General features: G+C 38.9%; 1 protein-coding gene across 2 annotated transcripts; it reads right to left on the minus strand.

The window, feature by feature from the left end:
• Positions 1-1,804: 1,804 nt before the first annotated feature.
• Positions 1,805-24,863, minus strand: Set8 (SET domain containing 8). Of its 2 annotated transcripts, none has more exons than XM_071664000.1 (6): positions 24,745-24,863; positions 16,235-16,418; positions 13,542-14,129; positions 10,941-11,178; positions 7,660-7,850; positions 1,805-2,376 (listed from the first exon to the last, which is right to left on the minus strand). In XM_071664000.1, the coding sequence occupies exons 1-6, from the start codon at positions 24,758-24,760 to the stop codon at positions 2,166-2,168; spliced, it is 1,428 nt and encodes a 475-aa protein (XP_071520101.1). In that variant the 5' UTR covers positions 24,761-24,863; the 3' UTR covers positions 1,805-2,165. The 2 variants fall into 2 exon arrangements, with proteins under 2 accessions (XP_071520101.1, XP_071520100.1); XM_071663999.1 differs by lacking the exon at positions 24,745-24,863 and adding an exon at positions 24,280-24,629.
• Between the last annotated feature and the right edge of the window lie 1,890 nt (positions 24,864-26,753).

Consider the following 26,753-nt stretch of genomic DNA (forward strand, 5'->3'; position numbering starts at 1 on the left):
AGAATCAAATTATAAAGAAGTAAACACTACATGTTTGTAAAAATGCATTTAACATCTTAAATAAATCAGAGATAAGGTATACTGGCAGGTTTCACACATGACAGCATATCACTGATAAAAAGTACATATTTTCTACAAAGGGACAATACATAATGAGGAGAAATCTTTCAAGAAAGAAATTATCAAAAGCATGTTTACTCTAAGAGGTACTATGTAGTCTTATCAAGGTGTTCCATTGATTGATATTACAATATCCTTCAGAGCTATTGCAATGGCATTACAAAATAAATTTCAACAAATAATATCAACAGCCTGAAAGTAAACAGGAAAATATTTGAGCAAAAGCTGAGGAAATTAGTCCCTTTGATGAAAATTTACAAATCACTTGTCTTACAGTTCTTAAAACAGTTAAATCTGCCAATGAATGATAGATTTACAAACTTTTTTACTTGGCTTTCTTTTTCTCTTGAGTTGAAAAACTTTTTTATTATAGGAACTCTAGTACCAAATGAATCAGGGAATTTATTCTATGCCAATTAGCATTCTCAACTTCCAAGCTTTAACACATTAAACTTTAGTACTTGCAAAATACATATCATTTAGGTACAACAGGTATGACAAATTAATCAAAAGATAAAATGAACCATCTTACCTGCTCAATTCACAAATTTCTATCTTACATTTTTCAGCGAGATATATATTATTATCATTATAAAAAAAAAGAAAAAAGTGATCCCATTCAATCCCTTTTGGCTATGTGTGAGACAGGTACAAATCCAGTCAGCGATATGTGGAAGGATGGTTACTTTACCTATATAAACATGAGATCAATACTCTCAGACAGTCAATGCTTGCATGTCTTTTGTGTAAATGCTTACAGTAACTCAAGATGTAATGTACAAATACATAGTATAGTTAATAAATAAGAGCAAATGGTTGTCACTCTATTTTCTTTTTTGTTAATGGAACAGTTCTGAATAATACGTTCCAGAACCACTACCAACTTCAAAATTCCTTACAGCTGAGCTCCAGCAAAACTAAGTACAATAGTTTGTTAAAAGAAAAAAGAAAAAAAATATATATATATTTATATACATATATATATATATATATATATATATATAATAACCTATAAAATCATGAATCATCACTTATCCTTGTCAAGTACAGATGTTCTTGACCTTAACAGAATGTGCTTCAATCTAATCTTCAGCTGTAGAGTGTCATAAAAAGCATCAAGAGCAAGCATAAAAAATAACTAAAAGATATGCTTGCTACCCAATACTTGTGAATGAAATTGTTATTTTTTTCCACAATTCAGTTATCAAAACTAACAGAATACGTCAATTCTTGTTATATGACTATTATATAAATTCAAAATACCTTCTACTGACCTGAAAGATAACAGGTTATAGTTTCTAGGCTGTCATCTTTCTTTCATACTATTCGCCATTTCCCGCGTTAGCAAGGTAGCGTCAAGAACAGAGGACTGGGCCTCTGAGGGAATATCCTCACCTGGCCTCGTTCTCTGTTCCTTCTTTTGGAAAATCAAAAAAAAAACGAGAGGGGAGGATTTCCAGCCCCCCGCTCCCTTCCCTTTTAGTCGCCTTCTACGTCACGCAGGGAATACGTGGGAAGTATTCTTTCTCCCCTATCCCCTAGGCTGTCATATCCACAATAAAAGAGGATTTGATATACTGTATAAATGTCATGTACAATTAAAGAGCATCAGCAACTGGCAGTAATAGGTGACGTTAATGCATCACAGGTTAAGAGGGTCATTGGGGTAGTTCAATTCAATCCCTCAAGTTGGCAAAATATAACCACTGGTAAATATAACATGGGTAAATGAAATTTAGATCTACATCAAGTATTATAACAGATATTCATCAATTACAAATAGCAAATTTAAGCTTATTACCAACTTCAGCAAACTTTCTGTCAAGCCACTCATGTTCATCCAACTTTACAATGCAGTCTTGGTTACACAGGTTCCACCTACAAAACTCCTCCAAAAAAAGCAGTCACTCTAGACATAATACTGATATCGAGGTATAACTCTTTATCCAAAGCAGTTCATACTGCTCTAAACACTAACCCCAGTGAGCCTCGAAATAACTCAGTGAAGACTATAAAAATCACTACTAATGGTCTACAGCTAGCAATCACGATGCTAGCCATGGGTGATGCTCTAATGCTTCTTTAGATCTATCGCCGTAATCATAAAGAATCTCTGTTCCTGGCTCCAAGTCATGTTTAGCTATCAAAATTAAATGTGGCTGACCACTGACCTCAACAGCTTTAGTAACCAGATTACCATTGCGACTGTGGTTCACTAACCGTCCTAAGTAACCAGTCTCTTCTGTGGCATCAATGCTGAAAGACAAAAGGAGAGAATTCAGAGGATGAACTTTTAAGTAAACTAATGACCAAAAGGAAAGCAATAAATATACAATTAATATGAAGTTGACTAAAAATGGGCAGAGGGGAAGATCAAAATGTGTACAAGTTGATGAAAGAGGAGAGAGAAAAAAAAAAAAAAAAAAAAAATATAAAGGGGTATGACTGGAAGAAAGTAGATGGATGATGAAATTCAAGAAGCAGGAAGATAAGGGAAAGGCAAGAAGAGTTAGTGAGGAAGATGTTCAAGACAGAAAGGCAAGGGATGGGATGAGCAGGATGATGATGGGAAGTGAGAAACAATAAATGGAAGAAAATGTGCAAAGGAGGTAGGTGGGAGAGATGGAGGGTAAAGAGAAAAGAGGTGAACTTAAGAAGAAAGGAAGATGGATGAAAATATTGAAAATGAGAGGTACAAAGAACTGGGACCTACAAGATTTTGCCATGTGACAAGGTTAAAGCATGGTTACAAGAGAGATGAGAAACAGTGATTTTAGTTTCTGGAGTGACAAGGTTAGCAAATAGCACCCTGCAAATATTTCTTATTAACAATGTTTTTCTCTGCTATGGTAAATGAAGAAGTTAAAAGACAAGAGATGAGAAATGACAAAGAGGAAAAGTAATCACAAAATGAAACAGGTCTTAATTTCTATAGCCGTAAAAGTGAAGGGAGGTAAGGAAATGGGAGGAATGGTTCAGTAAAAGATGTCAAAGGAGCTTCGAGATTTACTGTAAAGATATAGGTGGCACTCCAATTAGCCAGCATCTGAAAGGTGTATGAGAACAAGGAATGAATATAACAGGATAAGAAAGGAGGAACAAAGAAACTTTGGAAAAAATATTGTCGACAAAGCAGGAAAAAAAAAAACTAAATCCAGCAGGAGTAAATTTTCAGTTAAAGTGCAGCTAATCAGGATGTAGGACGACATAAGGATGTGTGAAGACCTAAATGACAAATTCAAAAATATTTTCACAGTGGAAGACACTACATCCCAAGAGGTGGACCTGGGAGGAGGTCTTAGAAAGAACCGATTTACCTGGAACACTATGTCGGAGCCTCTTAAAACAATGTGCTAGAGTTGCCCTCTGCCAGTGGCCTGTTAAGGCACTAAAGGCTAAGCAGCAATGCTGAAGTTCACTAGTTATGAAGACTCTTTCGCCACGACCACTCCCTTGAGGGAGTTTCCAAAAGGAACAGGCATCAGAGATATAGGTAGATATACAGACATTAACCAAATACTAAAAGGTCTTCACACACACAAGGTTCATGATTATCAAGAAATTTCACATGTATAATAAGCAAGATGCTGCTGTATTGGAAGAAACAGGAATGGATAGAGGATTTGTACTTGATGACGATCCTAAGAGCTTTTCTCAAGGACAGTTAAATGATTTAATCAGGGATGTGGCAATGCCAAAAAGATAAAGCTGAATTTTCAGCATTTCATCTAAAAGAAATAAGTTTGCTTAAGAGGGATGCTCCCATAACTTATTTCAGGAAAAGGAGGCAAACTCTTACATCTCATTTTTCATAGATGGACTGCTCTGTTTCTGCAACAACACTGATGCATTATTCCACTGCATATCCCAAGATCATGATCCCCTCAATGGCACTTGTTTATCAACTCATCTAACAGAAGTCTGAAAGTGGTACTGCTCCACAATGGAACAAGAAACCCTCCGTTCCTGTAGGGCATTTAGTGTACATGAAAGTGTTATGATAAAACATGCAGGCACTCTTAGATGCAGTAAAATACAACAAATTACAACTGGAAAACATGTGGGGACTTGAAAGTGATCAGTATACTGATAGGAATGCAGTCAAGATTCACAAAATACTGCTGTTTTTTATGCCTCTGGGATAGTCGATCAAATTCCAAGCATTATATGGAGTTGGACTGGCATCAACAAAGATCATATAAGCCAGGAATTTCAAATGTCAAGGATAAGCCTCTGGTTTATACACAAAATGTTCTTCCTCTGCTCCACATATAGCTTTGTCTCATGTAGCAATTCGTGAAATCTCTAGCCAAAAGAAATTTGAAATGATTTGAGCATGTGGTTGAAAAATGTCCGCGGTTTACAGAGGCCAAATTTAAGGAAGGACTCTTCATCGGTCTGCAGATAAAGGAACTCCTGAAAGACCACAATTTCAGCACACATCCCAATGACTTGGAGCTGGAGGCCTGGAACTCTTTTGGTTGGCTATGTAAAAATTCCTTTGGAAACATAAAATCTCAGCACTTTGAAGGCATCATAAAAAGACTTCTGAAATCCTATGTAGGATGTCGCTCAAGGTGCATTTTGACCATTCACATCTAGAGGTTTTTGCAGAGAACCATAGAGCAACGCCTGAAAAACAAGGAGAATGCTTCCATCAGGACATCAGCGCAATAGAGCATCGATACCAGGTTCCTGGAATGAAAGAATGCTTGCAGATTACTGCTCGATGTTATATGAGGATGAATCAGGGCCCCACAGGAGGTCTAAAGCTCAGTGCTTTTAGCTTGTGAAGAGTGCCATAGAAGGTTAAAAGCTCAACGTTTTTAGCTTGTCCAGGATAGTATCTCTTTTGTCTAACTTCTACCCGGGAACAATGAATTTCTGTAATAAAAAGTTTGAACTGGTACAATCTTATTTCACCTTCACCCATGCATCATGTAGCTGCAGTTGAACTGAAAAAGTATGTATCCATAGAAAGAAAAAGAGACTCATTGTACTCAAAGACTAAAAATTTGTAATCTGCATTGGAAATAGGTCTTGAAAACTTGCCGTGCATCCTTGAAAAATAAGTTCAATTTTGTTGACCAGTGTAATATAAGAATGGTGGATGAATGGATAACATCAATGAAAATATGGTTAACCCAATGACTGCTGATATCTCATATAGATGATTCTTTGCCTCAAGGAGTTGACTGATTATCCCATATGTGGGATTGCTTTCTTAAGAAGTCCTTGCTCAGCAGTACAGGTGTCAATCTGTCATAATTCACTTACTGGCAGCTCAGAAGGTATTTCCTTATATTTGTCCATATTTTTTCCATATAAGTGGCCAATAACCATCACAATGCCCAAACAAACAGTATAGCAATTTTAACCTGCACAATACACAATGAAAAAAATTATTGCATGAACTTATTTGATTTGCCTGATTCAGACAGTTTAAAGGAGAGTGACAGAGAATCAAGAGGAAGAAATTTGTGCAAAGATGGGGTAGAATAAAGGCAGAGGGAAGAAAATCATGACACTGCCAGCAGTAAAGGTGATGATGATCCCAGTCCCAGCATAAAGAGGGAAAGTGGTGGCAAAAAAAGAAGAAGTGGCAGCATGATGCAACATCGCATCAACCATCTGCCCCTGGCATGGTCAGATGCTGCCAACTTCACTCCAACACAATCTGTTTCTTGATGGAAGTAATTCAGGTATAACAGGTACTTGTTCTGTCACCAAGAATTCTATGCTGGACTACTTAAAACTATTTTGATAGCGATTGGCTGGACATGATAGTGACAAACTAATCACTATTATGGCTTTGTGAAGGAAACACAGCTAACTTCTCCAAGCATCTCTGGCACAAGTGTCATGTTTATGCCAGCAACACCCAAGGGCAGAGAAGAGAGCAGAAAACACTATGTTGACTGAAAGAGATATGCCTCTGCTCCTACACCAATGTTTTGAGGTGCACCATATGAAAAGGCATTACTTAAAACAGAAAAGGGTATAGTGTGTAAATATATGATAAATACCAAAACATCAACAAGAAAAATAGCACTGCATAAAGAAAATGTATATATATTTATGTGAGGAAACTATAACACTGGGAAGTAAAGTAAGTGTACACATTGTGTCACATGGCAAGGGGTGCATCTTTTGGCTTGCAATGTTGACCATGGCGACAGCCTCGACTTACCTGAAAAATATTCAACCGTGAGACTCATCGCACAAGCGAGTACAGATCTACTATATCATAGTGAGCCTCATGACACGCATGAGTACAGAGAGTACAGATCTATCATATCATATACCGTGAGCCTCTTGACAAATGTGAGTGCATATTTGCCATATCATCTTATTTCTTTTGTGCTTTTGAAAAAATCTTTCAATGGCAAGGGAAAAATAACACTGTGGGAATATAAATAATATATGGGGCTTCTGCAGAAAGAATACACAAGTATAAAAATTTGTGTGATAATAAAGAATGTTGAAGAGGAGTCCCAGGAGTGTGAAACTCTCTCCCCATTCAGTACAATTACAGTAATTACATGCCCAGTTGTCAATCTCGATTCATATGGAAATAATTTTTGCCAATGGTTTATGCACAAATAGAATGGAGTCACATCAAATTTCATAATCATCATATAATTACGTAGGGTCTATGCTACCAGCCCAGGCCCTCTCCTTGTTAACTCTTCAACCTACCACACCATTAGAGAGAAAAGTACACTACTTTTTAGGGCATTTTCTTCAATAACATGAAAAACAGAAGCTCTGTAAAGGACAAATATGATTTTTTTCTTTGAGCAATAAGTGAACATCATTTCAAATGTATGCCACAGTTTAGGGGTTAATATGAAAGAACAGATTAATCTTGTTGCCACATGAAGTGTTGTAAATATTTCCATTCTTTTCATTCTCTGTAGACCAGAAATGTATTGCATTTGAATGATGTGGTACATCACAAAATGTTAACATGGGTTCTGATGTCTCTTGTAATCATTTCTTACACACTTTATTTTTCTGAGTGGGAGTTATGCTATCTTCTGTGAATTTCAGATTACTGAGCTTCTAGATCCCCCTTTTTTCTAAGCCCCTCCAGAACATACTATAACCACGATTTCTAGTCTCATGACAAGAAGTGTCAACTGAATGGAATGCTTTGGATGGGTCCCTCAGATGTGTTCCAAGTAAGTGAAGCTGTTACGGAATTGAGTGAGAGGTTAAGATTAGACCAGCTTAAAGGTACAAATGGCTGTGTGAAGGAGGATGTGGAAATGTTTTAAGATTTGCAATTTTGATAAGCTAGTTGCCTGAAATCATGCACACAACAGGTTATTTGAACAAAAATCAAAAGATGATAGATTTTAATATCTAACAATTGGGTATACAAGAGAGGGTTAATAATACTTTCTCAATAGAACTTTAAACAACAATTAAGGGACAGAGTTCTATACTAATTGGTGTATGTGAGTGTACATGCATCTACATACATATATAGTATGAATGTGTATGGGCCTATTACATAGGTTAAGCAAAGCTTACCAGTACTGTTGATTCTGGAACGTAAAATAGTAGTTGTAGCAACCTTTTGATGCATCTTGTGCATAAATTGTCTCCCTTTGTTTGGCTTCTCGCATGTCAATAAGATCTCCTATGTACTCAACGACAAACTCTCCTTTAGCAAACTGTCTTGTTGTAACTACACCACGCCCTTTAGTTCCAAAGTGTTTCACCTGTAAAAGAGGCTTGTGTGAGGAGAAGCCATGAAAGACTGGGAGAAAAATGACAGAAGGCAAGATTAAAAAAAAACTTAGGGAACGGGCGAGGATTGGGAGGTATTTAGAGAAGCGGTGCTTACACGTGGAATGTGGAAGGTGGGATGTGGGCATGTAAGAAAGAGTAGTCAGTAATGGGATGAGGAAGTTGATTGTGAAAGAGAAAAGAGAGGGTGTTTGAACATTTACTGTACGCAATTGAGATATGAAAGGAAGTAGCAGGAGGTCAGGAAGGTGCAGGAGCTGAAAATGAGAGCCAATGACAGATGGGGTGTGAGAGTATCAGCAAACATCAGGGAGAAAATGTGAGAAGAAAAAAAGAGCAACTGCAAGCAACAGTGAAGGTAGCAGATAGGGAAAAGGTAAGAGGCAAAGAAGTGGAGAAGAGATGGAGCAAGCATTTTAAAGGACTGATGAAAGTGTTACATGGTAAGTTGGCAGATGTGGAATGTCTGGGATGTGAAGTGTTATGGTAAGAGGTTGGTGAAAACACAAAGTAGTGAATGTTTAACTTGCAGAAGTATAAGTTTGATAAAAGTACCTAGTAAGCTTATGTGAGAATGGTGACAAAAGAGAGGTAGCATGTAGAGATCATCACAATGAGGAGCAGGAGCAACAAACGACATGTGGATCAGGTGTATTCTTTAAAGAATATATCTGAAAAATTCTTAAGAGAAACATAAGTATTTGTATCTGGCATCTATGGATCTGGAGAAAGCGTGTGACAGGGTTAATGGATATACTTCAAGGAAGATGTTATTAACATATGGTGTGGGGGGAAGGCAAGCAGAATCATTGAGGAGTTTCCATCAAGAGAGTAAGACAAGTGTGTGACAGGGAAGAGAGATGGGCGAGTGGTTCTACATGAAGGCAAGTCTGCAACAAGGAAATATGACATTGCCAAGGTTTTTAATCTGTTTATAGATGGGGTGGTAATGGAGATAAAGGAGAAGGTCTTGGAGAGAAGGGAAGGTTTACAGCCTGTTTAAGGAGGGTGGGGTGGGCCCAGGAGGTGAGTACATTACTGCTTGCTGATGACACTGATCTGGTGGCAAAGTTGTTTGGAAACTGCTGAAGCTGATTAGACTTTCAGAGTGCAAGCATTCTGCCAATCCTCAGGCACCTCACCATGAATCATGCATACATTACATAACCTTACCAACCATACCAACCAGTCAATAATACAGTCACCCCCTTTTTTAATAAATTCGACTGCAATGCCATCCAAACCCACTGCCTTGCCGGCTTTCATCTTCCACAAAGCTTTTACTACCTCTTCTCTGTTTACCAAATCATCCTCCTTAACCCTCTCACTTTGCACACCACCTCGACCAAAACACCCTATATCTGCCACTCTATCATCAAACACATCCAAAAAACCTTCAAAATACTCACTCCATCTCCTTCTCACATCACCACTACTTGTTATCACCTTCCCATTAGCCCCCTTCACTGAAGTTCCCATTTATTCCCGTCTTACGCACTTTATAAAATAAATAAAAGTAAGGTTATTATATATCATTAGGTTTAACAGTGAAGAGAGACAGAGTTGGTAAGGGTGTGAGTTTAAATGAAGAGAACCTGGAGGAACAGGAATGTTTTTGATACTTGGGAGTCGATGAGGCAGCAGATGGAACTATGGGAGCCAAGCCAATGGGTGAGTAAAAGGCTAGGGTTCTAGGTGCACTGAGGAATATATAGAAAGAGAGGTCACTACGTTTAGGGGCAAAGATGGGTACATTTGTTGTTACAGAGTCCTGATGCCAATGTATGGATGTGAGGCATGCACCCTAGATAAATAAGTACAGAAAATGGTAGATGTATTGAAAATAAAATGTTTTACGACAATATGTGGTGCAAGATGGATCGATATAATTCAAAATGACAGGGTAAGACAGAAGATATGTTTGAGGGGAGGGAGCGGGTGGCTGGAAATCCTCCCCTCTCATTTTTTTTTAATTTTCCAAAAGAAGGAACAAAGAAGGGGGCCAGGTGAGGATATTCCCTTAAAGGTCCAGTCCTCTGTTCTTAATGCTACCTCACTAACGCGGGAAATGGTGAATAGTTTGAAAGAAAAGAAAAAGACTTAAGAGTACACTCCAAATACTTTGCATGTACAGTATTTCACTATTCTATGTATCATGAACAATGAAATGGTGGACATAAAGACCAGGCAAGCCACTACTTAGTAGGATTCTGGAGAGATGGCCATACAAGGGGTGGAGGTCTGGATTGAGCAGGAAATATATGTTGGATGGAAGAAGGAAAAATAAGGAAAATGAAGAAATCCAGGTGGTGGTGGTGGACTGATGGAGTGAAGATGCTTCTAGAGTATGGAGCCTTTAGATGCAAGAGGGGATGAAGCATGCATGGGACAAAGCGAACTGCAGTCATGTGGTATACAGTGGCCAACAGAGGCACAGGAAGTGGTCTGGGGAAACTATAAAATAGGTCTCTAAGACTTGGCTGTGGTTTAAATGCATTATACACCACAGACATAGTGTGGATGTGAGCAAATGAGGCTGTTCATCCGTTTCTAGCACTACAATGATATTCACGAAATGGCAAATACACATGAAAATAGAAACAATTATAGGAATTGGTGATTAACAGCAGCCAAAGACTGAAAATATCCATGAAATAATGCAAACAAAAGAAAAAGTTGGGCTCTAATATGGGAATGAAACATCATAAAGGCTGCATCTCCAGACACATTAGGCAGCCAAGTGTAGATCCTCAGGTGCTACAGTTCCAAGTGTCATTTTCTCTTACTATTATAGAAGATAGGCTGTTACACTTAATATTCACTCATACGCATAGAGAAATAGATAAACAGACACACACAGATATGGGTGAAGAAATTCATCGAGGAAATGCAAAATAATGAGGATGGGACAAAGAGAGACTTCTGGTACAAAGAGAGGTACTACCAGTGTCAGAAATGACCTATGTTTGAGTAATCAACTGTCATAAATCAAACACTCTATATATACTCTCCACAAGACGAGCCCTCATTTTTTCTTAAACTGAGCATCCTGTTGTACAAACCGTTAAACCTTCTTCCTTTCCATTTTTTATTTTCTCCTCAATCTCCTTCTGCCGTTCTTGAAGCAGTGTTGTTTTTGGTTTTCGTTCTGACCTCCTTATAGGGTAGAACTCTGTTATCTGAGTGCTGCGAAGAGCTGGTTTAGCTTCTCCATTCGATAATGCTGCTGAGGTATTAGCTTTGGAGGACTTTTCAACCTTGGTCTGTGTGGATACTCGGCTGCTGGTTTGGGTGGGCAATCTAAAAAAAGAAATTGAGAGAACATTAAAAATCTTCCCTTCTCTCTAAACCAATGAACAAACATTATGAGACTGTTATGAGGAAAAAATGCACAAAGCATCAAAAAATAGTTACTGATAAATACAACTTTTCATTCCATGGAGGAATAAGTTGAACTTAATATCAACAGAAAATCATAGTAATGAGAGAGAGAGAGAGAGAGAGAGAGAGAGAGAGAGAGAGAGAGAGAGAGAGAGAGAGAGAGAGAGAGAGTGTGTGTGTGTGTGTGTGTAATCACAGGTGGCAGTTGGACAATGAGTCAGTCTACCAATCCTAAGTTGTAACAAATCTGCCTCACACAAAGAATAAGCCACTGAAGATGATGGAGAGGTAGCTGTGGCCAACAACATTGCAAGCTCAGACAAACTTGTAAATGCCGATTGAATTTAGCATCATTTAGTATTCATATCAAGTCTATGTTTTATCTAAAAACTACCAAAAAAAAAAAACACCTGCAAAGTCATTACTGCTACTAAGGAAAGCCATTCTACAGCATTTACTAGTGAACAAGCTGAAACTGTAGGAAACGCATCTCCGTAGGAACTGTTATAACAACCCATTTCAGTGAATTTTTTGCTTTGAAGAAATTCCTTCATATGCTCTGGTTCGTTATAAAGGGAACTCAAAAAGTAGGGAATGCATCTTCAAAGGAATTCTGTTATAACAATCCATTTCAATAAATATTTTGCTTTAAGGACACTTCAGAATGCATCTGGTCTGTAATAAGGGGATCTGAAACTGTAGGGAATGCATCTCCCTAAGGAACTCTTATAAAAACCCATTTTAATGAATATTCTGCTTTGAGAACATTTCTTCAGAATGCATCTGGTCCATTATAAGGGTTCTCTATGTATTGCTAATATATGGTGTGGAAAGAATGCTGATAAAAGCAGCACCTGGTGTTGAAGTTATAGTGAAGATGACTCTTTACATGATCTGTGGACTAAAGTGATGAAAATATAGGAATACATGTTTGTTAAGGGTAAGAGAAGCAAACTGTGTCTGGGGAGGTTGAAGTGAATTTAGGTTTATCAAGTACCGAGAGAGGATGGTATCTGGTTACGTCTCCCTTTGAGGTAAGCATGATGATGTGTGACAGTAAAGTATTTATTATATTTATATTTTGCTTTGTCGCTGTCTCTCACGTTTGCGAGGTAGCGCAAGGAAACAGACGAAAGAAATGGCCCAACCCACCCCCATACACAATGTATATACATACACGTCCACACACGCAAATATACATACCTATACATCTCAATGTACACATATATATACAAACACAGACACATACATGTATACCCATGCACACAATTCACACTGTCTGCCTTTATTCATTCCCATCGCCACCCCGCCACACATGGAATACCATCCCCCTCCCCCCTCATGTGTGCGAGGTAGCACTAGGAAAAGACAACAAAGGCCCCATTCGTTCACACTCAGTCTCTAGCTGTCATGCAATAATGCCCGAAAACCACAGCTCCCTTTCCACATCCAGGCCCCACACAACTTTCCATGGTTTACTCCAGACGCTTCACATGCCCTGATTCAATCCACTGACAGCACGCCAACCCCGGTATACCACATCGATCCAATTCACTCTATTCCTTGCCCGCCTTTCACCCTCCTGTATGTTCAGGCCCCGATCACACAAAATCTTTTTCACTCCATCTTTCCACCTCCAATTTGGTCTCCCACTTCTCCTCGTTTCCTTCACCTCCGACACATATATCCTCTTGGTCAATCTTTCCTCACTCATTCTCTCCATGTGCCCAAACCATTTCAAAACACCCTCTTCTGCTCTCTCAACCACGCTCTTTTTATTTCCACACATCTCTCTTACCCTTACATTACTTACTCGATCAAACCACCTCACACCACACATTGTCCTCAAACATCTCATTTCCAGCACATCCACCCTCCTGCGCACAACTCTATCCATAGCTCACGCCTCGCAACCATACAACATTGTTGGAACCACTATTCCTTCAAACATACCCATTTCTGGTTTCCGAGATAATGTTCTCGACTTCCAAACATTCTTCAAGGCTCCCAGAATTTTCGCCCCCTCCCCCACCCTATGATTCACTTCCGCTTCCATGGTTCCACCCGCTACCAGATCCACCCCCAGATATCTAAAACACTTTACTTCCTCCAGTAAAGTACATAGCAAAAATGGGCAACACTGCATTCACTCATGAATGCTTGCATTTCTAATTACTGCAGAGCTTGTATTGGTACTTTCCATCCAGTATGCCTTTCATTTCTAAAATTTCAGGGGCCTAACTAATCACTGCAATGTAATATCTAAACCACCCTTCACTTACTTTTTTCTTGCTTTGGTGGTTTTCCCATTGAATGTAAGCTTCTTTGGTGTCAGTGAGAGCTTAAGTTTGGACAAAGCAGATGATGGCGAGAGTGGGGAATCAAGTCGTAATCTCTCCTCATTTAGGGCTTGGATCTTATGGGGTGTTGGTGGCCCTGTATGAGGACTAGTGCCATCTTCTGCAGATATGGGTGAGGAAGAGGTAGTTAATGTAGGTGCAGACAATGTTGTAGGCACAACAGGACTTGTGGGTGTTGCATCACTTGAACTAGGACACTGGCTTGACACTAAAGTGTTGGATGAACTTGGGGAAACTGCTGCATTACTAAGAAAAGTAGATGATGTCTGAAGTTGCAATTCCTTTAAAGCCTGGCTACGTGTACACACAGTACGTTTTGGTGGTGTGATGAGAGCAGAAACAGTAGCTCCCATTCCAATATGGCCATTGGTCATCTTGGTTGGTGTGCTTGGTACTGAACTTGGACGAGGTCGACTCAGCTGAGCACTCGTAAATTCCGGACTCGTTCTGCAATCGCCTTCAAGAACTGTTGCACCTTCAACTTCAGCATCATCAGCAACTGGAGGAGACCTGAAAAATAAAAAAGTAAGACAGGGAGGCTCTGACTGAAGCATCTTCAAAAATAGGCAAAGATCATATTGTAAGCAGTTCTACAAGGATATGAAACATCATAACTACACCACTGAAAAGATAAATCTGAACTACACCTTTTTATAAAGTCTTATGTAAAACATAAATATGAAAGTAAATAAAAGAACACGAACGAAAGTGAAATATTACTCTGTAATCAAATACCAGCCACCAATCACGGTCTTGCTTAGAACAGGATATAAATACAAACAAATATGCAAGAAACCTGGACATTCTAGCTCTGAAAGAAACAATGTTGATACATAGAGTAAAATGGTTTTGGAATGTTCACTGATAATGAACAAGGTTAGTGCAAGAAAGAGAAGGGGTTGTACTACTGATAGAGAACAAGCTGTGGGACTGTGTAAGACTAAGGAAGTCAATTCAAAATTAATGTGGGTTAAAATGAAAGCACAGAGAGAAGGGCAACTGTTGGTGCTTATATACCTGGTACAGATATGAGTAAAGAAAGAAGTGCATTTTGGGAGGAGCTGAAAATTCTACTGCTACAGAACCTGAAGACATATCAAACTTTACCGGAAAATGGAAAATGCTTTGGCCCATTTATACTCCCAGCACTTACAGGTAACTTCAACCAAGCCTGGCGACACAAAAAAAAAATCCCTAACATCAGGAATCGTGCCAAGATAATATCAAACCTAAAACCCTTCAAACCACCTAACTCACCCTCCTTGTTACATCACTTCTGTCCTCAGTGTCCTAACTCAAGTGAAAAACAGATTCACAACAAAAAACACTCTTAATCGCTCAGCATGGCTCCAAATCCAAACACTCCACCACCACACTACATAATGACCTAACACAACATATCCTAGATGGCTTCAACAAACCACAGCCACTCTCCCAAACAGAGCACCTGTCCCCAACCAACACATCCTCAAACAAACAACCAAAACATCCTCATACAAATAATACTTAACATCACCCTACTCAACAATGACAAAATACATATCCTAAAATACATACATTGCAATGATGTTCCCAAGCTGCAGTTCCTTCTCCAACTCTCACACTCTCTTTCTATATGACCCCCTATACCTCAAGCAAACCACATGAAAGACCATAAAAATCACATCAACACACCCTGAAGCCATAGTGACAAAAACAAACATGCACCACTACATTACAATACTTGAACCAATGGATTTTACACAAAACAGAAAATCTGCTCCTCTAAAGAAGTCTTCAGCAACTCTTTTAACCCCTGAGTGACAAATCCAGCTCACACCCTCCAGTAACCTTGATTGGACAATCACTCCCACTGAACAAAACACCAACCATTCTAAGCATCACATACGACACACACATAACATTCCATCCCCAAACCAATAACATGAAAAGCAAAGCAACATATAAATCAAATGCCCTCAGAACAAGGATACTGCAACAATCAGGAAGCTGGCCACGTTCACAAGTCAGAACCATAGGTCATAAAGTGCAGTATTGGTAGGCACTGGTTTCAGTGTATTATATGTCATAGCTAGACAGTAAATGTGAGGAAATGTGACTTTTTTTTTTGTTCTTGATGTTACCTTGCTTACATAGGAGAAGAAATCAGATAAGGGAAATACACAATCTAACATATGAAATGAGGAAAATAGAAAATAAAATTTAGAAATGATAGCTCAAAAGAAATCAATTACGAATCATGATACTAATACAAATTCCTACGAGTCTAAAATTCATGTATAAAGTGGTAGACTACCAAGGAAAAATAACATTATCAAGGAAATAATATAAGATGAAAGTATATTATATGAATAAGATGAGTGACAGTGGGAACAGAGGCAAGTCAAAATGAATGATTGTGGAGTACAAGAGTAATATCATTGATAAGAATGAAGAACTGTAATGTAACCATGCTGTTTGAGGATGGTTTCACAGATTTCATTGTGTTACTTCAAGCAAACAATATAAATGCATACAACTATACACTTCTTAAATGAATACTAATGCTCTGGGTGTTCAATTGTGTTGGATGTTTAAATTCTAAGAAATGACAATAACATATAAAATATAATTACCTTGCAGGGGAAAAATAAGCAGTTATTTTTGTTTCTCTGCGGGCTGTGTGGCTTAGTTTGCTGCTTGCTAGAGATCCATTGACAACTCTAGCTTCTAGTCTACAGTCCTTTGGCCCCTTAGGGCCATCCAGATGATTAACCAATGCATTTTCATCCTTGTTGCTACGATTCGTCCGCCGTTTTCCTGAAATACATTATCCTATTAACTGCTTAAGCAGAACATGAATGTCTTTAAAAATAATCCTTTTTAGGGAGCTCTTATGAATATTCTGCTTGTGATTAGACATAAATTTAAAAAGGGATGTAGAAACATGCAACAATATCACAGTGCTTTAATGGGTAATGTTCAAAGGTGATGCAGCCCAAGGAAATATGCTACAGCTATGCAAGACTGTGATGAGGAAGTGAGGTCAAGTTAGGTTTGACTTTAGATTCTGCTTTAGCAGGAATCCCCTGTACTAGTAAAGGTACAAGAGGTGAGGCAAGTGTCCTCTATGAGGGCACTGCTGCCAAGGCTCGTGGAGCTTCAGCAGGAGGGGTATTCCATGTGCTGCAGTCTTCATACCTCAAAATTTTCCTATGGTAAGCACTATGCTGTAGCCCTGCCTTTTGGCAAAACGGAAAGGGCAATAAATAGATGGAGGGAGGAACATTAGACAGGAATATTAAGTAAAAGCAGCCTAAAGCAAGGGGCTGCTGGTTTTGTAGGATTGTAGTAAAGTGATGAGGTCAAGTGAAGTAAGCCGAGTTAAGATGTTGGCAGCTGGCTTGGTAAGAATCTCGCAGTGCAGGCGAAGGTGCAGGAGGTGAAGCAGGCTTCCCTTAGGAGGGTGTGGGTGCCAAGTCATGCGAGGCTTCAGCAAGAATGAGGTATGGCACAAGCAGTAGTCCTTTGTACATAAGGATGCCGCAGAATCAATAATTGCAGCTGCTGCTTGAAGCAAGTGGTAGCGCATGGAGCGATGTCCCATGACAGTCCTGTCAATTGTGGACACCACAGATACAGCAACTGCCAACAAAATAATACATCAAAGTCACACAGTGGACCGCTACAAAAAAGGAAGAGCTGAAAGAGCTTCTAAAGTCTCAAGTCACATGGTCAAGACTTCAGGCACCAGAGGGATGCATGTATCTGTGGCAAACTGACTCTTTGATTCACTTGCATTTAGCAATGACCAGATATACAATAGACAGCCAGGTCAGGTCAAGTGGTGGTTCCTGGGAATCAATTCAGTTCCTCATTGGCTGGAAAAGCTAAATTGGCAGGAATGCAACAGCTAACTGGCAACAACAGGAAGTGTTGTTAATTGGCAAAGATTCAAATAAGGTAAAGCTTCTGTCACTAAGGTGACAGAAGCTGCATGTCCCAGCTGAGGTCAGCCAAGCCATGGGGGTAGTCTGCCAAGCTCATTACTGCTGTTGCCTCTGGGAATTAAGAGGTCAGTGATGTCATACACCACATATTGGTCAGGTGCAGCATTGTAAGAGTGATATCATAATGTATGATGCAGTATCATAGTTAATGACACTACATTCAAATAAAAGTTAAGGAAAATATGTATAAAAAAATAAAATAGGCGATACAGAACTCATTTTACCCATGTAAAAATATAAAGATTCTGGGACAGCATACTGTATTTAATGACATGGTGCTGACAACTTTACACATCACTATCTAAACCAAGTCTTGTAAAGGGGGTGATGTCATCTCATTTATAATGTTTTGAAACACAGGACACACTTTCTAACATTTAAAGGTTTGCAACAGCTACCTAACGATAACTCTTGCATGTTGAGCAGTATTACAACTACTCATGTTTTCTCATTCTTCCTACTTTTTCAGTATATGTGCTCCATTCTTTCAAAAAGAACACGTATTATTGCATTCAGAATTACTTTGTGGCTTTGGAAGATATGGGAAAGCTTCCTTGGTCTGTGCCTCATAGGATGCTATGTTACTATCCACTTGATCACCTTGGAACAAAAAGAATTCTACTGCTAACCTTCGGATCTCTATCATCAAATCCACGTACATAACCATCACACACATCATCATCTGGATGACTAGAGTCCTCATCAAAGTAATGCAATTTGCTCCTGGATTATATCCTTAACAACATTATATTGCAATATCCTCCTGACACCAAGGATAAAGGCTAACTGGAGAATCCATGCATACCTGTCGTGTATGGAAACCTTAAGTATCTAGCCATGGCTATAGGGTAACTGGAAAATTCATGCGTACCTGTAGTGTAAGGAAACACTAGGTATCTAGTGACACCAGTAAAGATCAACTGAAACTCAATTCATGGCACAGACATCAATTGCTGATCTGGTCCAAAGATTATTCAAAGTTTATAATTTTTTCTTAGTGCTCTGGTACTACAAACAGCACAGGAAAGGTACACAAGATGCCTTAAACCTTATCCAAGGCAACTGCAATATTTTTCTGAGCTCTATTGATACAAATCTTCATATACTACAAAGAAAAAAAAAATCTCAAGTCTGTGTACCTAATAAGAAGAATGATGTTCTCCATAAAAAGATATGTATACATCAACTTGGCGAGACTTGATCACAATTAATGCATGCCCTTTATCATGCTGCACCACTGTTAAGCATATGAGGCAAGATAATTTTGCAAATATTTTGTTCCACAAAGATGATCATCTTGTAAATGACACAGCTTCAAAAATTATCACAAGGCAAGTGAGCACAGAAATGCTATAAATATCTTTGACATCCCCACATATACTGACCATTACATGGGAAAAGGCTCATAGTGTATGGAAACAACACACAAGATCCCATTATAAGTATTAAAAACTATATTTTACCTTAAGGCAGATGCAGCCGATTCAAGAAGTAGTACTCACATGAAGTTGAATGCTATGAATGTAAGTCTCACCTCAGACAGAACTTATATATACCATATTTACTGCTCTTTATGTGTCAATCTTATGAAGAAAAAAAAGTGGCATGTGTAATTAAAAAAAAGAAAAGATTGCTCACTGCTATCCTAAAACAAAAGCCCATTCTATCACTATCTAGTCTTTAATCCCATTCCCATCTATCTGGTGGACAAATTAAGATTCATAATTCACATACACATGCCTATGTCAGTATGTTTGCTCCAGCCTGATGACCTTCCTCACATGTCCCTGGCTGTCAAACCCAACAAACTGCTACAAGTACACTGAAGTAAACAAAGTTTTTCACACAAACATATGCACTCTCATGTCTCCATTCACATCATTCAAAAGCATCCACTGAAAAAAATTCAAAATCAGACCTCTCTCTGCGCCTTCCAAAACATTAACAAACATCTTTACAAATCTACCACATGTCATGTCTTACATGGCCATATAATCTTAAAAAATTTCTTGTCCATATGCTTTTCCAATGAATTTCTTCACATAATCTATCTCCAATCTTATTCTTTACATTTTTAATTCATTAATCCTCAACTACTGTCCCATTTGGCAAACTGAGGCTTGAACACTAATAAAACCTTACCCTACTTTTCAACGCTTACTTACAGACAGTGAAAATAATGTTTTTGTTCACATTTTCCAAACAAAATATCTCGTGTAAATGATCAAAATACCCTTTTCTCACAAAGTCTGGGAAATGAACGTAATTACTTATAGTACATCAAAATTCTATGGCTTGCAAGTAGGATCTGCCCCTGTCTTTATTCTTCTATGTTGAAGGTTCCAGTCACAGACAAAAGTCCAAATCAATGCTGGGCCCCCAAGTGAAATATAGAGAGAATTATGAAATGGAAAAAGAAAAGACAAGAGAAAGTATTTATGAGTTTTTGAGAAAGTGAAAGACCTGTCTTCTGAAATGTGCCAGGTTATAGTTATTGGGAATGACATGAGAAAGAAGAGAGTTCCAAAGCTTCAACGTGTAGGGAAAGAAGTAGGTATCACAATGGCCCACCCTCGAGTTGCTGATGGCCACACAATAGTTGTGTCATGTAACAGCTTCCTGAAGATTGTGTGGTCTAGCTAGTGGTGTAGGCACACAAGCAGGCAGCTCTCGAGAGTAAAAACCAACGCAATACCTATAGAAGAGAGAAAGTGAACCAACATTGAAGTGTAAGGCAAGGGGGTTAAGTTTGGAAGTTAGCATGGGACAGTTTATAAGGCGGACTGCTTTCGAATAGACTCTGTCAAGGATGTAGAGCTAGAACCACCCCAAATGTGAGAGCAGTACTCCATACAAGGATGGATCAATCCCTTGTATAAATGAAGCAACTGTTCAGAAACGAAGTTTCAACATTTAAACAGGACAACCAGTATCTTAGAAGCAGACTTAGCTATTCCTGTAATGTGGGGTTTCCAAGAAAGAGTGAATGTTACAGTAATACCAAGTATGTTCATCAAGTCAGGAGGTGAAATTACAGAACAATCAAAGGAAAGACAAGAGTTGTGAGGAGTTTTCAATAAAGATATGGGTAGACAGCGTCTTGGAAGCATTAAACTTAACAAGATTTTGTCTACCCCACTGACATATCTTGTCCAAGTCTGAGTTTACAGACAAAGCAGTGTCAAGACAAGATGCAGATCAAGTGAGAAATGAGGTAGCAGAAATGAAGGAGGTGGATGAAAACTGTCATCAGCATATGAGTGTATTGGATTATAGGAGGAAAGAAAATTGTTGAACAAAGGAGAAAAAGTGTAGGAGACAAGAAAGAACCTTGAGGGATACTGCTGTTGATGGACAAAAAAAGGGGTGGGGGCTGGCTGATTCAACAACAACAGCGACAGATCAGCCAGAGAGGAAGCTAGATATGAAGGAGTAAAGTGAGAGAGGGAAACCAAAAAATGGGACCTTAGAGATGAGACCTCAATGCCACACCCTGTCAAAAGCCTTAAATATGTCAAGGGCAACTACACAAGACTCCCAAAAATCTTTCAGGGATGATGACCAGACATTAGTAAAATAAGAAAGAATATCTAGTGGATCTCGCCTTGGTGATCAGAGAGAAGACAGTGATTTTCAAGGTGTTTAAGGATATGGGAGTCGGAGAGAGAGTCAAAGACTCTGGAAATGGTAGATGTCAAAGCAATAAGATGATAGCTTGAGGGGTCAGAATTGTCATCTTTCTTAGGGATGGGATGTATCATATACACTTCCAAAGGGAAGGAAGAGTTTTACTTTTTAAAGCAAAAATGGAACAGACAAGCAAGCACAGGTGCAAGTTTAGAGGCACTCTCCTTCAGTACACGAGGATGGATGCCAGAGAAAGCAGCACTTTTCGGACAGTGCGAAGAGATTACGGGAAGAAGCACAGGATTTATAAGAGGAGCATCTAAGGATGAAGGGATGTTAGTCATCCAGGGTGGAGTAAGAGGAGAAACAGGAACCAAAAAGAATTTCTCTGTCTACAGGAGAGAAAGCTATAGTACTGTCAAAGTGGAAAAGTAACAGGAAAGTACAGTGACAGTTGTTAGAGACACCCTCAGCTAAAAAACAGAAAAGCATATCAGTGGATGACGAGGAAAGGCTACCACACTTCCTCTGAATAAAGGAATGCTTTGCCCAGGGATAATGTGCTTGCAGAGATCACAGGCAATGATAAAAACTGAATGGGTGGCAGAGGAGGGAGAGCTATTCTAAGAACAATATGCCTGATCCTGAACCTTGGATTGGATGAAGAGGTTGTCTTGGAAAAAGAGGGAATAAATGCTTCCATTCCCGCAAGAATAACCTCTCATGTATTTGGTGGAGACAGAAGCATCACCACCTACGAGACTAATTTACCCAAGGAAAGTCAGAAAAGATGTTATGCAATTCATTCCAGTCAACTTTGTTGAGGTGCCAGTACTTATGCTTAAAGAGGGCTGCTGGAGGGGGAGGTGCAGTTTGATGAACAGAATACCTGAGAAACATTTTTGAAATAGTTTATCACTTGTGGCTTTGTTCTTTCAAATGTCTTGGTCTGTGCAACAATGTTTAATGAAATTTCTTTTGAAAAATTGGAAACGTTAATCTCCAAGACTATCACCTATAGTAAAAAGTTCAGTACCTTCATTCAGGCAAAGTAATAATGTATGTTTCAATTTCTACATCTTTTCTTAAAGGTGTTTACGGTGCTTTAAGCACTAACACTATTTTGTGACAAGCATGTTGCAAAGATTTTCTAAAATGATGCACAGCATGCCACATTCAATGTGCTGGTCCAATTTCATGACAAATCATAAGAAAGTGTGCAAGATATTATTAAATGATATTTTCCTGACTATTAACCTTTTGAGCATATCACAGTTTGAGGTGCCAGTCTGTTCAATGACCCATTGTTGCCTGCATGGTGGTGGTGATGGCATCCTGTGGAAAAATATTGCAAAGATACCCATTCTAAATTTCCTGTGTCAGAGATTAGTCCTAGCTGTCTTCAAAGGAGCAACAGAATGAGAAACTAAACATAATTCTATAAAAACAAAAGTAAACTAAATCACTTGAGGATGATGTAACCTCAAAATTTCTAGCTGGGGCCAGTCATGTAATACTGTCCAACCAGATGACTAGGACAAGTGGAACACTTTTGGACAACAACAGAACCTATGAAAAACCTACCTTCCACAAGCATCTGTGAATCATTTTCAACATTAATCCAAGAAATGAGACACATACCCATAACTTCACTGAAGTGCTAACTGCCAAAAAACACATAAACAATGCAGATGACAACAAAGGGTCTGATGGCACTGCCAACACAGTCTCACTGCAAACAGTTACTACTCCACACAGTAACCAAACCTCACAACATTAATCAGTGTTATATTTATCAATAATATACATCACAGCTTGGGAGAGTTTAGTCAAGTTTTCATTGTTTTTTTCATAATTGTTTCATCATTTACACTTACAATAATTTACCTCAAATTTCCCAGATCTTTATAGCCCTCTCTCCATAACATTCATGATATAAAAGACGATATGGTCCAAATCATTTAGCACCAATCTACACTACTTCTACATATTATAGAAAAAATAATCCACAAATAAACACTTTCTCCAAATCCAAATGTTACCACCGTGGTGCCTCCTCCTCTTCAATTTGACCATAAAGCTTTCATTTAAATGTCTGACTAAGGCAGTAGTCACAATTTCTACCATGTAGTCATACTGCTAAGTATATAGATGAAACAGAGCTGAAAACAAAGGCAGACAATGATTCATACATTCCTAGTGTCTGCCAATCCTGAATTTTCCTGTCCTCATAATTTTCCCCCTTCATCAACATCTATCAAATATCAATGGAACAATACTGTTAATGAAAGCAGCATCATTACCGGAGGAGATATAAGACTCTTCATAATTATGTGGATGAAAAATCCAAAGAAAAAACACATAAGGTACGATCATCATACCCGTACTCAATAACCCCCTAAAATACATAACACTACCGAAATACATTTACCTCAGATTATTGACCAAATAACTATAGAAAGACGGTAAAGACCTAGGGAAAAAAGGTGATACCAAGTAGGTTTTTTTTTTTTTTTAGTCACTGTAAACACAAGTCAACCATTGTACCTCCCACTGCGAAATCATATCTTGTACCGGAAGAAGATTCCATCATTTACCAGGCCAATTTACGGCCATACGAGTCCTAGACGACATGAGAAGAGCCTTTTCAAGGCATAACCAACGAAAATGGATGTATTGCTACCCATACGAGACATAAAAAATAGGTGGGTGGAAAGCCAAATGTTGATCATGCCAAGGATACAACTTATTTTTTTTTTTTATTCCTTACTGCTTAGCTTCAGACCCTCCATCTCTCTCCCCCGACTCCCCCCACTTGCTCACCCCTCCCAGGCCAGGAAAGCAGAATGAAACACGGGAATCATATCAAGGTTACGGCAAAAATCAGCTGCAAAAAGTACGTGAATATTCCCTACGGCGTCGGTGCCCACCAGACCGTTATCCAAGGCTCAGGGAGGGAGAGGAGGAGGAGGAGGAGGAGGTGGAGAGCAGGAGGGGGGTCTCTCTCTCTCTCGAAAATGAAAACACACAAAAGCTTTCCTCACCTTTCACCATTTTACCGCGAAGCCCTGGGCGGAGGCTGTCAGTCCTGTGTACCGCGGTGTAGCTCACCATGTACTAGTCCCAACCCGGAGTCAGTGGTAAGTCAGAAAAATAACTTAAGTCGCGCCTTTTCTCTCACCAATACTAGCATGCGTTCTCTCCGCTCAGCTCCTTCATTCAAACATGCGCGGAGACTCGTTACGCTTGTGCACTACCACTACCCCCCAACTTTAACACATATTTCCATAACCTCAACGCCATATAATTTAACATTAGATAGACACAGGAGTCATAACTATTGTACAGAGAGCTCAAAATTGTGACATAGGTACTTATGTTTTTTTCCCCAACTATAGGCGTGACATTGGTACACCAGCTGATGGCTAGTGGTCGAGCCTCCACTCAGCACGAGGGAGCGAAAAGTAAATACAATGAACAACCTTGCCGTAGTTACCCCCAAGACTCACCACGTTTAAATGACATTTAAATGCCGAGAACAGTAGCCGAGGTATGTGAAATATGTCCTCTTGGGAAAAAGCTGATGAATGAAACTCTTCCTGAGCCCGTTGCCGCGGTAATTTTGTTCTAGGTTACTCCTGCTATCATTATTTATTCCTTGCATATTTACAGGAATAGGGGAGGGGGTAAATGTGTTACGACGTGTTATCATAACTTCCTCACTTGGTGATAACAGTCGTAGAACAATCTCAACTTGCTGTAATCAGCAAGCTGTTCCATGAGTCATGAGTGCCTATCATGACGCCAGAGGTGACAAAAGGAGTTACGTACGTAATAAACTGCGTCCAAAAAACTTGAAGGTCTTCTACATTGGCAGGTAGCATGGCTGGCTCCGTTGTACCCTCACCATATCGAGAATATTCTTCCAGAATATTTCGATGTCTGTTTATTAAGTGTATGGATCAGGTGTGAATGCAAGAGATAACAGACTATTATCTTTTGTTACAATTTTTATCCATGGTTTGATTCGTTATCGTACTTAGTTTTTTGTTTTGTTGTTCAGATAATCTGAAAGCAGTAAGGACCCTAGCTAGAAATATATATTTTTTTATGTTACCGGCGCTGAGACCACATTTGTTTTTTAGATAATCATCTTGATCATTTGATATCAAAGGTAGATATGCCAAAAAAAAATTGAAAGTATGTAGATTTTTGAAGAATGTTAAGACAATTTGCTACGAGCAGAGCCCCATGGCTAGATTCCACTGAAGGACTGGCCTGGTAGAGAGGCCAAACACCATCTTATCCTCCCCAAAATGAAGTTTACCCACGAGGATTCACCTCCGACCATCACAATACATAAAGCCGACAAATACTCGTCTCCATGACTCAATGACCAGACAGGAAGAACCCGCCAAGGCCTATGACATCACGGCGCGCATGGGTTGAGGCGTCCAACACCCCAAACTTTCATTCTCTGAAGGCTGGCTGGTTGGCTGTGCCTCAGGCCTGTTAAGGCCCGGAATCGAGGAGTAGTTTGTTGATGTAACATTCCTGACAAGCATGAGGACCTGGAGAGAAGATGCAGATTTAGTGGAGACACGAGGAACATTATCGTGGAGTCCAAAAAAAAAAAAAAAGTCTTCTCACATAGAGTCATCAACTGTATATACAGAGTTGAAACACTCCTTATACACCTAATAATCTCAGCATAGACTGACGATGGTGGTAATAGTACATCAGCAGGTGCCTTAAGCTACCTTCACGTGAGTTCGGCTCTGTCTCAGCCCAACATACGTAGCCTTCGCTAAGATACTAACCCAGAATTTCATAAAAAAAAAAAGAGGAAAAATTGCCCTTTATCTATCCAACGATATCGCAAAAACAATTCACTTTGACGTTGATTCATTAAAAAAGATATATATATATATATATATATATATATATATATATATATATATATATATATATATATCTTTCTTTTATACTATTCGCCATTTCCCGCATTTGCGAGGTAGCGTTAAGACCAGGATTGGGCCTTTGAGGGAATATCCTCACCTGGCCCCCTTCTGTTCCTTCTTTTGGAAAATTGAAAAAAAAAATATCTATATATATATATATATATATATATATATATATATATATATATATATATATATATATATCTTTTTTCTTTCATACTATTCGCCTTTTCCCGCGTTAGCAAGGTAGCGTTAAGAACAGAGGACTGGGCCCCTGAGGGAATATTCTCACCTGGCCTCGTTCTCTGTTCCTTCTTTTGGAAAAAAAAAATATATACATATATATATATATATATATATATATATATATATATATATATATATATATATATCAGCGGTCTACACTAAGAACAATGGATTTGTTACCATTTGACAATCGTTGAGGCTCGTTGTCATCCGTGGAAAGCGATCGAATGGGAAGGCCAAGGCTATGGCCTCCGAGATCTCTTACATTATTAATTTTCATTCCCCCCTTCCCCCTCTTTTTTGTATTGTAT

The sequence above is a fragment of the Panulirus ornatus genome, chromosome 8 (assembly GCF_036320965.1).
Source record: "Panulirus ornatus isolate Po-2019 chromosome 8, ASM3632096v1, whole genome shotgun sequence".
Taxonomy (NCBI): Eukaryota; Metazoa; Arthropoda; class Malacostraca; order Decapoda; family Palinuridae; genus Panulirus; species Panulirus ornatus.

Coding starts and splice junctions, on each gene's coding strand:
- Set8 (XM_071663999.1), bottom strand. CDS start 24,349: ATGGTGAGCTACACCGCGGTACACAGGACTGACAGCCTCCGCCCAGGG. Junction 16,419..24,279: donor TCGCGGTAAAATGGTGAAAG/GTGAGGAAAGCT, acceptor AATGTATTTCAG/GAAAACGGCGGACGAATCGT. Junction 2,377..7,659: donor TTCCAGAATCAACAGTACTG/GTAAGCTTTGCT, acceptor TTTGTCTTTCAG/CATTGATGCCACAGAAGAGA.